The sequence below is a fragment of the Xenopus laevis genome, chromosome 8L (genome assembly GCF_017654675.1).
Source record: "Xenopus laevis strain J_2021 chromosome 8L, Xenopus_laevis_v10.1, whole genome shotgun sequence".
Taxonomy (NCBI): Eukaryota; Metazoa; Chordata; class Amphibia; order Anura; family Pipidae; genus Xenopus; species Xenopus laevis.
In genome coordinates, this window is record NC_054385.1 from 78831158 (window position 1) to 78844735 (window position 13578).

At 37.5% G+C, this 13578-nt stretch overlaps 1 protein-coding gene across 4 annotated transcripts in view; it reads left to right on the top strand.

Annotated features, from left to right (window-relative positions):
- Positions 1 to 13578, top strand: part of unc79.L (unc-79 homolog, NALCN channel complex subunit L homeolog) — a 94234-nt gene that overhangs the window by 31023 nt on the left and 49633 nt on the right. For 3 of the 4 annotated variants that reach the window (XM_018230447.2, XM_041573020.1, XM_018230448.2), the window contains exons 9-21: positions 438 to 526; positions 1146 to 1186; positions 3188 to 3216; positions 4422 to 4657; positions 5607 to 5778; positions 5870 to 6100; positions 7136 to 7326; positions 7645 to 7768; positions 8204 to 8344; positions 9649 to 9870; positions 10665 to 10892; positions 12524 to 12668; positions 13443 to 13525. In XM_018230447.2, the coding sequence (XP_018085936.2) occupies positions 438 to 526; positions 1146 to 1186; positions 3188 to 3216; positions 4422 to 4657; positions 5607 to 5778; positions 5870 to 6100; positions 7136 to 7326; positions 7645 to 7768; positions 8204 to 8344; positions 9649 to 9870; positions 10665 to 10892; positions 12524 to 12668; positions 13443 to 13525 (1932 nt within the window). The remainder of the gene's footprint in view (positions 1 to 437; positions 527 to 1145; positions 1187 to 3187; positions 3217 to 4421; positions 4658 to 5606; positions 5779 to 5869; positions 6101 to 7135; positions 7327 to 7644; positions 7769 to 8203; positions 8345 to 9648; positions 9871 to 10664; positions 10893 to 12523; positions 12669 to 13442; positions 13526 to 13578) is intronic. The other variant, XM_041573019.1, reaches the window with a different exon arrangement.

Sequence of the window (13578 nt, forward strand, 5' to 3'; positions counted from 1 at the left end):
TCTTAGGCAACAACTAAATAAATAACAGATAATAGAAGATACTTATAGTTAAATTTTTTAAATTGTTTGCTGCTATTGTTTTATTTAGCCCCCAGCAAGCATTTGGTTGACTTTTGTAGATATATCAGGTTTGAGGTAGTGTAAAATAATATCGTAATAAGAGGTTTTAGTTAGGCATTAAAGAAAATATGCACCTTTATACATTCTGTGATTAGCTCTTTGTAATAAATACTTTCCATGATTTTGATGAATGGCTTTAATTCTTTTGTAAGGGCTACAGCAGAGCAATATAAAGAATCCATTTATTTAGCACCATTATACAACATTTTACACATGTTTATAAATATGTCCTATTGTATGTTGGTTTGAATAACATGTACTGTAAAATGATGTTAATGACAGTCTCTGTAGTGTAACTGGTTTGCCTGCTTTTGCAGATGTGCATAGACGCCTCCCTGTCTGTTGCTTTGGGGGATAAGCCCCCTCCATTGTATCTCTGTGAAGAATGCAGCCAAAGAATTGCAGGGTAAGTCAGACCCTCTCATTAACTGTTATTAACTATTAACTTGAGCTTATATGTTGTTTACAGTTGCTGACTCTTTGGTGAGTAAAAATGAACTTCTGACCTGTAGCCTATCATCTCATCATCATCGTCACTGAACTACTTTCTTACTACTTTTATGAAGTGATACTACTACTACTACAAATAATTTTAATTAGCATCATAATTAGATTCATTGGATTAATCATAATCATTATAATAATCATAGTCATCAGAATAACAACTATAATAATCGTCATAACCAGCATAACATTATTAACAATATTAATCATAATAGCAATTAGAATCATAATCATCAAAATAATCATCTTTATAATAATCATAGTCATAATCATAATCATTTTAGTAATAATAATCTGCACAATAGTCATAATAATATTTATAATCTTAATCATCACAATCACATTAATCTTAATTGCAATAACAATAATCATCATAATCACAAAAATAGCCATCATAATAATCATAGTAATAATAATAATAATAACAATGTGTTTTAGTGCAACTTACTCCTGTAAGACTGTTGATCTGGTAAATTAGCATAACATATTCAGCATATTTGGCTTGTATCATTGTTTTCCAGGGACCACGGTGAATGGTTGATTGATGTTCTCCTGCCACAAGGTACATTTGCTTTTAGACTATAGTGATTAGGACATAGTAACAACATTTATTTATATGGACAGGAAACAAAGCAGCCTTGTATCATTCATATTATTCGTGCCCCAAGGTCAAATAAATAGAGACTCATGTCGAAATGATAAGAATAAAACATGGAGGCAGCCAAACAGTCTCCCCAGATCTTCCAGCTCCCAGCACACAAAGGCAGCCACTCAACATGTGAGGTTGCTGATGCTGTAATTTAGTAGTGGCATAATAAAAGCTTTGTAACAGGGGGAGGAAAATTCTGATGTCAGCCTAAAACTGCCACTAAAAATCCTATTTTCGATAAGTGAAAACAATGTGCCTGGGTTATTTCTTGCTTATGAGTGGAACTTTGCCCCCACTGTCTCCTCGAATCCACCAGAGAATTAAGAATCCATGGCCCTCCCTCACAAGTAAATCTAAACATTGCTAAATATTGATGGATCTATATAGACCAATATTGTAAACAAAGAAGGACCCACTGTGATATCCTCTCGTACTAGTATGTGGCTAGCCAGTCTGACCCTACTTGGCCCTAACTCAGAGGTGGGGCTTGCTAATCGCTGCCATACATTTTTATCTCTTGTGTTCAGTGGAAGGATTCATACATTTTAGATCATTTCAAAATTAAACATGTATTTTCCTTGTATTAAATGGGTGGATAACCTTTAAGTTAATTTTTAGTATGTTTTAGAATGCCTTATCCCTAGGAACTTTGCAATAACTCAAAAAGCACAACAGAATAAAAAAAAAATCAGTTCCAAATGGTCCCAGAATATCTGTTTGGAAAACATTTTCAGGAAAGCATTGATAAATGGGGAAAAGATCAAACTGTGTGGAATTTTCCTGGATTCCCCTGTTCAGTCTCTAGTAGCTCTGCTCCAAGATTTAGGGAAAGCAGCAAATCATAAAGTTCTAGGTCTCTCCAAGACATCAGATTAATTGATGTAACAGTTAACAGTGTAGTTAGGGTTGCCACCTTTTTTAAAATTCTTTACCGGCAGGTGGGGGGCGGGGACATAAAGGGGCGGGCTGTGATGTCAAAATGGGAGGGCCATGACATCAAAAGGGGCGGGGCCGCGCCCCGGACGTTAAAAGAAGGAAAAGAAAAGCTAAGTTCCAGGGGATTGGGGGCAGGCCGAGGGCTCTTTTTAATTGTATTACAAATTTACCGGCAACTACATTGCCGGTAAATTTGTAATATCGGCCCCGGCCTTGGCAGGTATTTTACCGGCTAGGCCGGTAAAATACCGGCCGGGTGGCAACCCTAAGTGTAGTGCAAATGGGACTGCTGAGTTACACAGCAGTATAATTCAATCATAAATGCCCCTATAGTCTTCAGTTGAGTTTTCATAAGATAAACCATGAGATAAGCTTTTTTATTGAACTGAATCGGGTTCTATGTTAAAATCCACTTACAATGATCTTAGATACACAGCTTTGCATGAAAATATAGGTCTCATTTAGTCTTATGGCTCTGCGCCCATTTGGGACGACAACATTGAATGCTGAAAACAGTTGATCAGCTGCATTTTTGTCCTGTCTAGTGTTGGTGTCTATCCATGCAGTCACACGGTGTATTCACCAGATATCAAGGCAATAGAATTTAATGTGCACAAACATAAAAATGTATATATAGATATACACATTGGAAAGGTGAGTGAGTTTCTTTGAGAACTGTAAGTTATTAGCATGCATGCCTGCTTGAGTGCTTATAGACAAGACAGGCATAAATGAAACATAGCTTATTCCAATTTGACTTTCTACAGTATCTGATTAATAACTCAATGCGAGCTTGGAGTATCTCAAAATATTATATGTGGTGCCTAATCTTTTGCACGTGGTGGGGGGTGGGGGGTAGCTTTAAAACACCCCATATAGCAGAAAGATAAATAGTTATTATCAAAATAAATTACATTTTTTTTGCTTGAATCTTGGAATCAATTCTGTTATTAAGTTTCATGTACATATCTTATGCAGCTGAAATATCAGCCATTTGTCAGAAAAAGGTAAGCTTAATCACAGATGTGTTGTGAATGTTTCCATCTACTCATGATGTGCTGTATATGTGTGTGATCTTTTTCCATTGTCATTGGTGCTTCACGAACATAAGCCTCATCATTACACAACAGGAAATACCCTAGCTTCCAAGGTTACATTTAACCTTGGTCATGAACTGGGACATACTGTTCATTATCATAGGTGCATCTGCGCTGTGTCAAACAAACTACATAGTTATACAGAAAATGATTCAATGTCTGAACCATTTGTGACCTCCACATGCATAAACATTTGGGCCCATTGCAAAATGGTACATTCTGATGGCTGTTCTAGTAGCAGACCATACTAATTTACTACTGTGGGTAATTTCCCTCTGTCTGCATTGGATAGGGCCAGGAGCAGCCACAGATCCATGATTATCTTCTGAAAAATAAGTCTCATGTTTTAATCTTGATAATACATAGGGGGTTATTTACTAAAATCTGAATTTATCTCATTATTAAAATAAAAAAATTTGACCAAACTCCCATGCCCAATTTGCCTTATTTATTAATAATATACCTTGAATAATTTTTTTTATTATGGACTATTTTTTTCCTAAATTGCTCGGTATTTTTGGGGTTTTACCCAAAAACCCCAAATTTAAACCCAGCACAAAACATGATAACTTCAAATTAAGATAGGTGCTCTCCCATTGACTTATACAGGACTTCGACAGGTCTGAGATGGCAGATTTTTTGGATTCGGCCTTTTTGCAGCATCAGGGAACAATTAATCTCGAAAAATTTGAGGTTTTTTACCACGAATCAAGTTTTTACCCCAAAATCCCAACCATATATATTCGATGTTTAGTAAATAACCCCCATAGTGTTATTTTTCATTAGTCATTGCCATGTATTCAGTGAGGGTGCATCCAAAACAATTCTTACAGTGAGCAGTGGGGATGTAGAATTAAGCATAAAGTATCATTATATTATCAGCAAATCCTTCAAATCATGGGTTGCACATATAGCTGCATAAAACACAATATTGTTATATAAAGATATTTCTTATTACCCAAGACATAAAAGTAGAATGGCCAGGTGACAAGAAAATAACCTATACTTCTTGTAAGGCAAATAACAAACATGAATACACAAAAGAATATAGTGAGACTTTGCACAACACTGTCATACCTGTTATTCTGGGGGTAAATGGTTATTATTGATTTCAGAACTGTAGCTCCCATGTACGAAGAGCTGTGGTCACTTGTTTCTCAGCGGGATGCTGTGGTCGACATGGTAACAGGCCAGTGCGTTACTGCAAAAGATGTCATTCTTACCACCACAGCAATGAAGTAGGGGCAGGGGCTGCAGCAGAGACTCATCTTTTTCAGACCTCGCCCCCTCCAATCAACACACGGGAGTGTGGAGCTGAGGAACTGGTGTGCGCAGTGGAAGCAGTAATTAGGTAAGATATCTCATTGACCACTAGATGTAGTGGCCTTTTGTTATGAAATAACAAAGTCTTTGAGACAGCTTATTTACAAAACTGGGGTAAGGTACCAAGTGCAAAGTCCCTTTATCTGTATGACACAATTAATTTATTGTGTAATTGGCCTATTAATGCACCCAGTCTTGGTTAAAGAGACTGGGCCCCCAAGGTTGTTCCACTGGGCCCCCAAGTTGACGAGAAGCTGATGAAAAGCTTAATTACACATACAAGCAAAGTTCACCAGTGAGAATACTGCTGACCAAATACTAAATTATAGATGCAAGAATTTACCAGTGAGAATGCTGATTACCAGCAAAATGTTTGGGGATAATGGACATTTGTTTAGTGCTAGGAAAAAAATGTGTTTATTGCTTACAACTCCAATTACAGTTACAAAAAAATGGAGGCAGATTTACACAGTTCCTAATTGGATCATTATTTTGCAGCTGCTGGCTGTACTGAGCTGATGACAGGTTTTATTGTGCAATATTAGTTTAGGAATACACCCCTGATCTTGCTGGATTACAGCTCCTATCACACCTTAACCGTCATAATAATATGTTATATTATAGTTCAGCAACAACTGAGTAAAGTGAAGTTGAGCAATGCAGTGCAGCAGCGTTTAGATCCCCTTTAAGGTTCAAGTATTTAATTCAGTCATTATGATTGGATCAGATGTACTTATATTTTACTTTAAAGGATCTGGAATGCAACAGACTTGCCATATAGAGTGGATATACATATCTTCTTTAAATGGTTTACAATAAAATTTGATTGCTTTCTTGCAAAACTAAAACAACAGGACATCAAAATCAGTGGCATTGTGGTATTTAGTGTACATATAAATTGCAGAGCCACTTTTGAGACAAAAGCAATACTTCATAATGCTACGCTAATCATTCATGGGGTGTTCCCAATTTTTCAGTTTGCTGAAGGAAGCTGAATTTCATGCGGAGCAGAGAGAATATGAGATGAACCGCAGGAGGCAAATGGGCCTTTCCTCCTCGCATCACTCATTAGACAATGCAGACTTTGATAACAAGGATGATGACAAACATGATCAGCGCCTATTGAGTCAGTTTGGCATTTGGTTTTTGGTAAGTAGCCATCTTGCTCTTTCTGTGAGAGACGGATGCAGTGTCTAAGCAGTAAGAGGAAAACCTCATAAACTTTTTTCTTGTATGTCAGGTGAGCCTTTGTACTCCCAGTGAAAACACTCCTACAGAAAGCCTTGCACGGCTGGTCAGTATGGTCTTCCAGTGGTTTCATTCAACAGCTTACATGATGGATGATGAAGTAGGAAGCCTTGTTGAGAAGCTGAAACCCCAATTTGTAACTAAATGGTTGAAAACGGTTTGCGACATTCGATTTGATGTCATGGTTATGTGCCTACTTCCCAAGCCAATGGAATTTGCCAGGGTAAAGATGAAATATTCATTTTGAATTCTGGGGTCATTTTAAAAAGGGATACGGTCAGTAAAAGCTGGGGTTCGCTTGTACCTGAGAACAATGTTTAATATTTTGTAAAGTAGTTTATTTTGCAGAATATAGCTTTCTTACTTTTTAAAAAGCTCTAAACTTTGTTTTTGCTTGCATGCGGAAATGTATGGTACTAATGTTACTACATAAGTTTTCTTGTTTTACAAAAAACAGTAGTTCTGTTTTGCTTTATGGCAGAGATTCTGTATAAACACTCAGAATAATAGTAATAGAAGACAAGCTACTACATTGTTAGATTTGTGTTTAGATTAACCACGAGGGTAGAATAGATAAAGAAACTTAATTGTAAGCAAACCAGTGATACATTATGGATATCAGAAACACTTTTGAGCCAATTAATGCATAAAACTAGATATTAGAGCAACTGGAAAGTAATAAACCATTTAAACCTATTTTAAAAAAAAAGGGTATGGTTACTGAATAAAATAACAAATGACTGGTGCATATTATTGGCAAATTTATAAAAAATACATATTTTTGCCTTGCAAGGTAGAACTGGATGCAGGCCAGCAATTTGGGCATTTTTGGTGCCAGTCAACTACTATTTTTTTCTTTGACGGGGCATTTCAGTTAATATTAAACAACCTCGGGGTTCAGCTTAACTGCTGCCATATTCCATGTTGTGTTCACCACAACTGCAAGTTGCATCTAGCATTTTCAGAGTTGGTGTAGCATCACTTCAAGCATGCAAGTCTGGGCAACAGTCAAGTTTTGTCTATTGACACAACCCACTGTGGGAGCACTGGAGCTATTGCCAAGTTGCCCCTTGGGCTTCAGGGTTCCATAGGGCTCCTACACTTGCAGATTCTTTTGTAAATGACACCTTTTCCACTTAATATAATAATGACCTTTATCAGTTTTATATTTCTAAATGATGTAAGAAAGCCTTCTAATTTAACAAGGAAAAAAAATCTTTTATTTATTATGATGTCTCCTTTATTATTCTTTATTTAGGTTGGTGGTTACTGGGACAAATCGTGCAGCACAGTGACTCAGCTAAAAGAAGGTCTGAATAGAATACTTTGCCTTATCCCTTATAATGTGATAAACCAGCAAGTGTGGGAGTGCATTATGCCGGAATGGTTGGAAGCCATTCGAACGGAGGTTCCAGACACCCAACTTAAAGAGTTCCGGGAGGTTCTCAGGTTAGTGCAAATGATCACTGTATCTCCTCAATGGTTGGTGTATATTACACTCTCATTATCAGTTACATTGTGTGAATGATCAAGTTCTAATTCTGTTTTATTAAACAGAATAACCAAGTGGATTTGTTTTTGATGGCATAGGTCTAAGGTGTCTGATGCTATAGCTCAAATATCTGTTTAAGCATATTTAGAGTTAATAAATTGCAACAGAATGAGTCTTAAAACCAAGGCTTGGTGGTGCTTTGAAATGACCCATAACAAACATAATGCCATTGTCCTGTAGGTAAGGATTATATTGTCATCTGTTTGCATTTTCAGCAAAATGTTTGATATTGAGCTTTGTCCACTGCCATTTTCCATGGAGGAGATGTTTGGATTCATTAGCTGTCGGTTTACTGGGTATCCATCCTCTGTTCAAGAGCAGGCATTGCTCTGGCTTCACGTAAGTGAAAATCCTGTACAGATATATGGTAGACAATGACCAGTGTAGAATATATGTCCAATACACCAAAATATTATTCTTAATTGCGGGACAATGAAAAATTGAGGAGTAATCATATAACCCCTGGCAGCCAACAGTTTACATGTAAAATCTATGTGCGATAGCTTGAAGTTCTGCACATCTCTCAGATGTCTGTTGCTGTAGGCTCCTTATAGCGCTGTGTTTGTTAGTTGTATCTGAGACTTAAAATGTTTCGTACCAAATATATTTATTGATACATTTGGTAACTGTTGTTTTGAATACTTAATTTTATTTCCCATAGTAAAATTTAAATTGTAAAAAAATGAAAATGTACACTATGCATATACTCAAATTTATCAAGCTATTATAGTATAACATATATGATATAATAGTCTTCACTTATACTTTTTATAGGTGCTGTCTGAGTTAGACATAGTGGTTCCACTTCAGCTTCTCATAAGCATGTTTTCTGATGGAGTCAACTCAGTTAAGGAACTAGCCAACCAACGGAAGGTTCGCGTCAATGATTTGGCTGGGAACTTTGCAGGCCACCGGGTAAACAAGAAATTAATAGTGTATTATCATTGTCATTAGATAAGTGTTTTCCAAACTGTGGGCTTGGCCTCTCTGGGGGTGCGACCTGGAGCAGTTGCAGGGAGAGCTCAGCTTGAAGGCCATCTAGGGTAAGATTTGGGGAGAGTGCCTATATACTCCTAGATACTCCTATATATTTAGCATGGAGTTCAAATAGTATGGGACAAATATACTGGAAGCAATATTTTTAGGGCACTCATGCCCAAAACCTTTTTTCTTTATTTGTATTCAACTTTTATTGATTCATGTTTTGCACGTACACAGGTATGGGATCCCTTATCTAGAAACTTGTTATCCAAAATGCTCCAGATTTACTAGCCTTTTCCCACATAGTCCACTTTAGGCAAATAATTCCAAACTTTAAAAACGATTTGCTTTTACTCTGTAGTTATAAAACAGTAACTTGTACTTTGATGGTAACTAAGGTATGGCGATCCAAATTACAGATCCCTGAAACAGGTCCCAAGCATTCTGGATAATAGATCTGAATTATTTATCAAGTGCTGTCGAATATGTCTGTGTTATATGAACAAAGAATAATAATAGTAATAATATCTACTGTATGCAAGAAAATGCTCAAGCCCCAATTCATGGCAATACATTAAAAAGGTCCATAGATGGTGCTGTTTACTTTGTACTGTGTAAATATCATCTCAAGCTCTTCATTGAGCCAACTGAATCCTGTTAAGAATCATTGATTTTCTTGTTTGCTTCTAAAGGCAAACCTATAGCTGGAACTATGAGCATACAGATTTCATTTTTTTTCCTCTTTAGTGCTTTGCTAGGCACTGTTACAATGTGAATTAAAGTCTAATAAGTAAAAGCTTAAACAATATATTTAGATAATATACAGGAACAGACTGGAGCCTTGGGGGCCCAGCCGGGCTGCAAAATGAAGGGTCCTCCTGGCAGTCCCTGGGGGCACCCTCTTGACCTCTAAACTCCCGGCACGAGCATGCATGGAAGATGTGCAGCAAAAAACGCTTCAACCCGCATGCGCAAAAAATGCAGGTGGTCAGCAGGGGGAGCAGGTCTGGGCTGGCAGGGGCCCATGAGGACCTGAGCCCACCGGTTTTTCTCCCGGTGTCCCGAAGGCCCAGTCTGACCCTGATAATATATTGTGTACTTTACTGTACAGTACTGCAAATGACTACAAATTACCGATTGTTATAAATGTAAATATAAAATTGATATTTTGACTAATTTTCTGCTTGAGTTTTCCTTCTTTAAGAAGCTATTTTCTCTGTATACTATCTTTCCTGTAGGGCAGCGTTGCTTCTGACCCCGGACGACGAGTTCAACACAGTATGCTCAGCCCTTTTCCTAGTCCATTTCACAGTCCGTTTCGTAGCCCCATGCGCAGTCCATTTCGCAGCCCCTTTAAGAACTATGGACATCCTGGAGGAAGGACTGCTGATTTTGACTGTGATGACGATGAAATGAATCTGAACTGCTTCATACTGATGTTTGACCTCATTCTGAAACAGGTAGATAAAAGTATATGTGCCTTTTCCTCCAATTTTAGTTAAAGGAACAGTAACGTCAAAAAATGAAAGTGTTTTAAAGTAATGAAAATATCAGGTAGTGTTGCCCTGCACTAGTAAAACTGATGTGTTTGCTTCAGAAACACTACTATAATTCATATAAACAAGCTGCTCTGGAGCAATGGTGGAAATTGAAAAACGGCTATATGGCACAGGTTAACTAATGGATAACAGATAACACCATTAGACAGACAGAGCTTATTTGCGATCTGCTGTGTAACCTGAGCCTTTTCTCATTTTGAATGGCTGCCCCCATTGCTACACAGCATCTCATTTATATAAACAATAGTAGTGTTTCTTAAGTGAACACAGCAGTTTTACCAGTGCAGCGCAACACTGCATTATATTTTAATTACTTTAAAACACTTTTATTTTTTGACGTTACTGTTCCTTTAAGGAGAAGGACTGTTGGGTAAATAGAAATTACTGAGCCCAAAACAAAATCCATTTAGTGCTCAGTCCCTACATGTAAGGCAAGATGACCAGCTTCATATATATTGAAACTGCATGTTAGGCAAACCTCCTGCTACCAAATACTACCAAATCCCTAGTAGCCTCTTGGTCTGCTGTCACTTCAGTTCCACCTCTAGAGTAAGTCCAGTAATCTTCACCCAGTTAGTTAGGCAACTGCTGTAGCAAAGCAAAAAAAACAAGTAAGTATATTACAGAAGAAGTTGGGGAATGTTAAGGAGAATGTGACTGTTTTTAAATACAGACTGGGCTATTTTTATTTTTAGATGGAATTACAGGATGATGGAATCACTTTGGGCTTAGAGAACAGCCTGTCAAAGGATATTATTTCCATTATAAACAACGTATTACAGGCCCCATGGGGTGGTTCCCATACTTGCCAAAAGGATGAGAAAGCAGTTGAATGCAGTCTCTGTCAGTCCAGCATCTTATGTTATCAGATGGCTTGTGAGCTGCTTGAGCGGCTGGCTCCTAAGGAAGAGATCCGGCTTGTTGTGAGTACAAGGCAGAAATTAAAAAATGCATTTTGTCATGCAACTGTCAAAGCCTGATTTGTGATTCACATGTAATAAGCAAATTTGTACTGCTCTCACCACCAACTGATGAAAAGGAGACTGGTAAGAGCCAGTGGCATAACTAGATGTTACTGGGCCCACAGCAAATTCATTTTAGGGCCCAATTAGTCATGGGTGAATCTGTGCAGTTTTATTTGTGAATTAACCGTGAAATTCATGAAACAGCGAAAAATTTGCGAAACACATTGAAGTCAAAGGGGCATCAAAATAAATTTGACACAAGCGATAATTTTTATACATGTGACTATTTGGTCCAAATGTATTAAAGTTAATGGGTGTCTGAATAATTTTGATGCGCACCAATTTTGACGCATGTCAATTTTTTTTTTATTTTTTTTTTTTCATTTGCTTGCGGTGAATTTCAGAAATTCAGCGCAAATTAGTGTCTGGTTAATTTATTCGTCCATCAATACCCCCAACATATTCAGAGGTTGTCCTGTTTTACTAATAGATGTTGAAATTAAGCATTATTTGGGCCTTATGGGGTCCCTTTACCTCCTGGGCCCCCCTGCAGCCGCATGGTCTGCTTCCTCTGTAGTTAGAGCATGTGCATAATGATTAGAGAAGTGCACACGTTTAAGGGAAGAGGTGCTCCCTTCCTCAGGTAAAGCCATCCCTAACCAAAGGTAGTGTTCTAATCATTTATAATTCCCAAAACAAAGCAATTACACATTCAAAGAGGCACTAAAGGAATATGTAGCCCAAAAAGAATTTAAAAAAAGCCTGCGGTATTGAGGAATAGGTAACCCTTAAACACAGTTATTAAATAGCTAGAGTCACTTAGGAATCCCCCAAAAGACAGATGTGTTTTGCCCTACAGGAATACACAAAGCCTTAGAAATATATCTCCTTTCATACAATGTATCTCCTCTTTGAAATCCATTACCCATGTGCTGTCATTGTGAAAAATGAGGTATACTGTTTGGTTGCAGGGATATTCCAGTTTACAGAACAGCTCAGCAGGATTGCTAATATGTGAGCTGTGTCTGAGCCCTGGATATACCCTCAGAACGAATAAGATGAATGTGATTGATTGTTCGCATCTCTAGCGTGCCGACTAGACATTGAATTTTGGTGGTTCAGCAAACTCTCAATCCCTGTGACAAATTATCCCTGTATTAGCACATAAATTGATGGAACTGCCAATAAAGAATATGAACAGGAGGAAGCACATTGAAAAAACCCTGCTGAATATCACTTTGAAGCTTGTTTTTGGAAGCCAATGACTCCAAGGTCCAACTCATAAATAGATTCCTAACACTTTTCATGTTTACCCTTTTAGATGAGCATTATACACACCAATTATGGTTTTTGACATCAGTAACAATAAGTGGATAAAGCTAAACTTGTGCCTGGGAAATGCATGATCCAAATAATACTACAACAACTCCACAACTTTACAATTTGTTGTGATAATGTACCAAGCAAATCGCGTTTATGGAAGATATTTTGTTTTGCCTACACACCTTCACTAAATCTTTTCTCAGAATTCTTTTCTCAGGGACTATGTTTATACTGCAATTTGCTCATTCATAAAAGCTCTTTTTCAGGAGCCCACTGACAGCCTAGAAGAGAGTTTGCTGTTTTCCAGAGCTGATTTTATTATTGCAACAGAGGGAGAGGAGGACAATCCAGCAAACAAGCATGGTGATAATCCAGGGAACCACACTGAATCAACAGACCCTGTAGCCACAAGTAAGTTTGCCAATCTCAAATGGAGCTTACAATCTTTTTTAAAATTACAAATAGAAACTTCATACATACATATCCTAATATATACACATGTGCAGAAATAAAAGATTGTGTTGCACACTAATTTATTTTCTTACACTGCTTAATAAAAGTTAATAATCAGGGGGGAGGGTATATTTTTCTTTGAAGGCTCAGGTGTCAGTGGGCCTCTTGCTTCTAACCATTTGGCCTATTTCATGGTTATTTCCTATTTCTTTATGGGAACAAAGAGGTTTAATAATGGAAGAAAAGAGTATAGTATATAGAGAAAGACTATGAGAATAAAGAGATTGAGTGAAGATAAGAAGTATAATATTTTGGAAAGAAGGCCCTCAGCCTAAGGTTTTATGTGTGGGCCCCTGGCATCCCAGTCCGACACTGGATGTTTTTCCGTGGAAGAGCTTACAGTTATAAACTTATATATACCTCTCAGGACAATGTGATAATTATGTGATAATAATAAGGTTATATGTATTTGAGACATTTAGTAACAGTGCTAATTTTTAGAGCAGGAAGTTGTTCACCGCCAAACCACAGAATAATTCAACCTGGTCTTCCAGGATTATGTTGTTGAGTAAACCGACATTTCCCCCAAATTTCACCTTAACCAACATTCCATCTGGGCCCCCTGCAAGCTCTGCTACAGATTGGGAACTATTGCTCTTGGCACTATAGGAGTTCTCTCTATAGATACTTACTTAGATGCAGAGATAACCAGCAGCATATTTGATTTTTCAGCAGCAGTCAAGAATGATACAGATCGAAAGTTCTGTTATCAGCAGCTCCCTGTGACGCTGAAGCTGATATACACCATTTTGCAGGTACAGTTCATCTAATACAGTATACATTGCTTGCACCGTAATTATAACCAAAT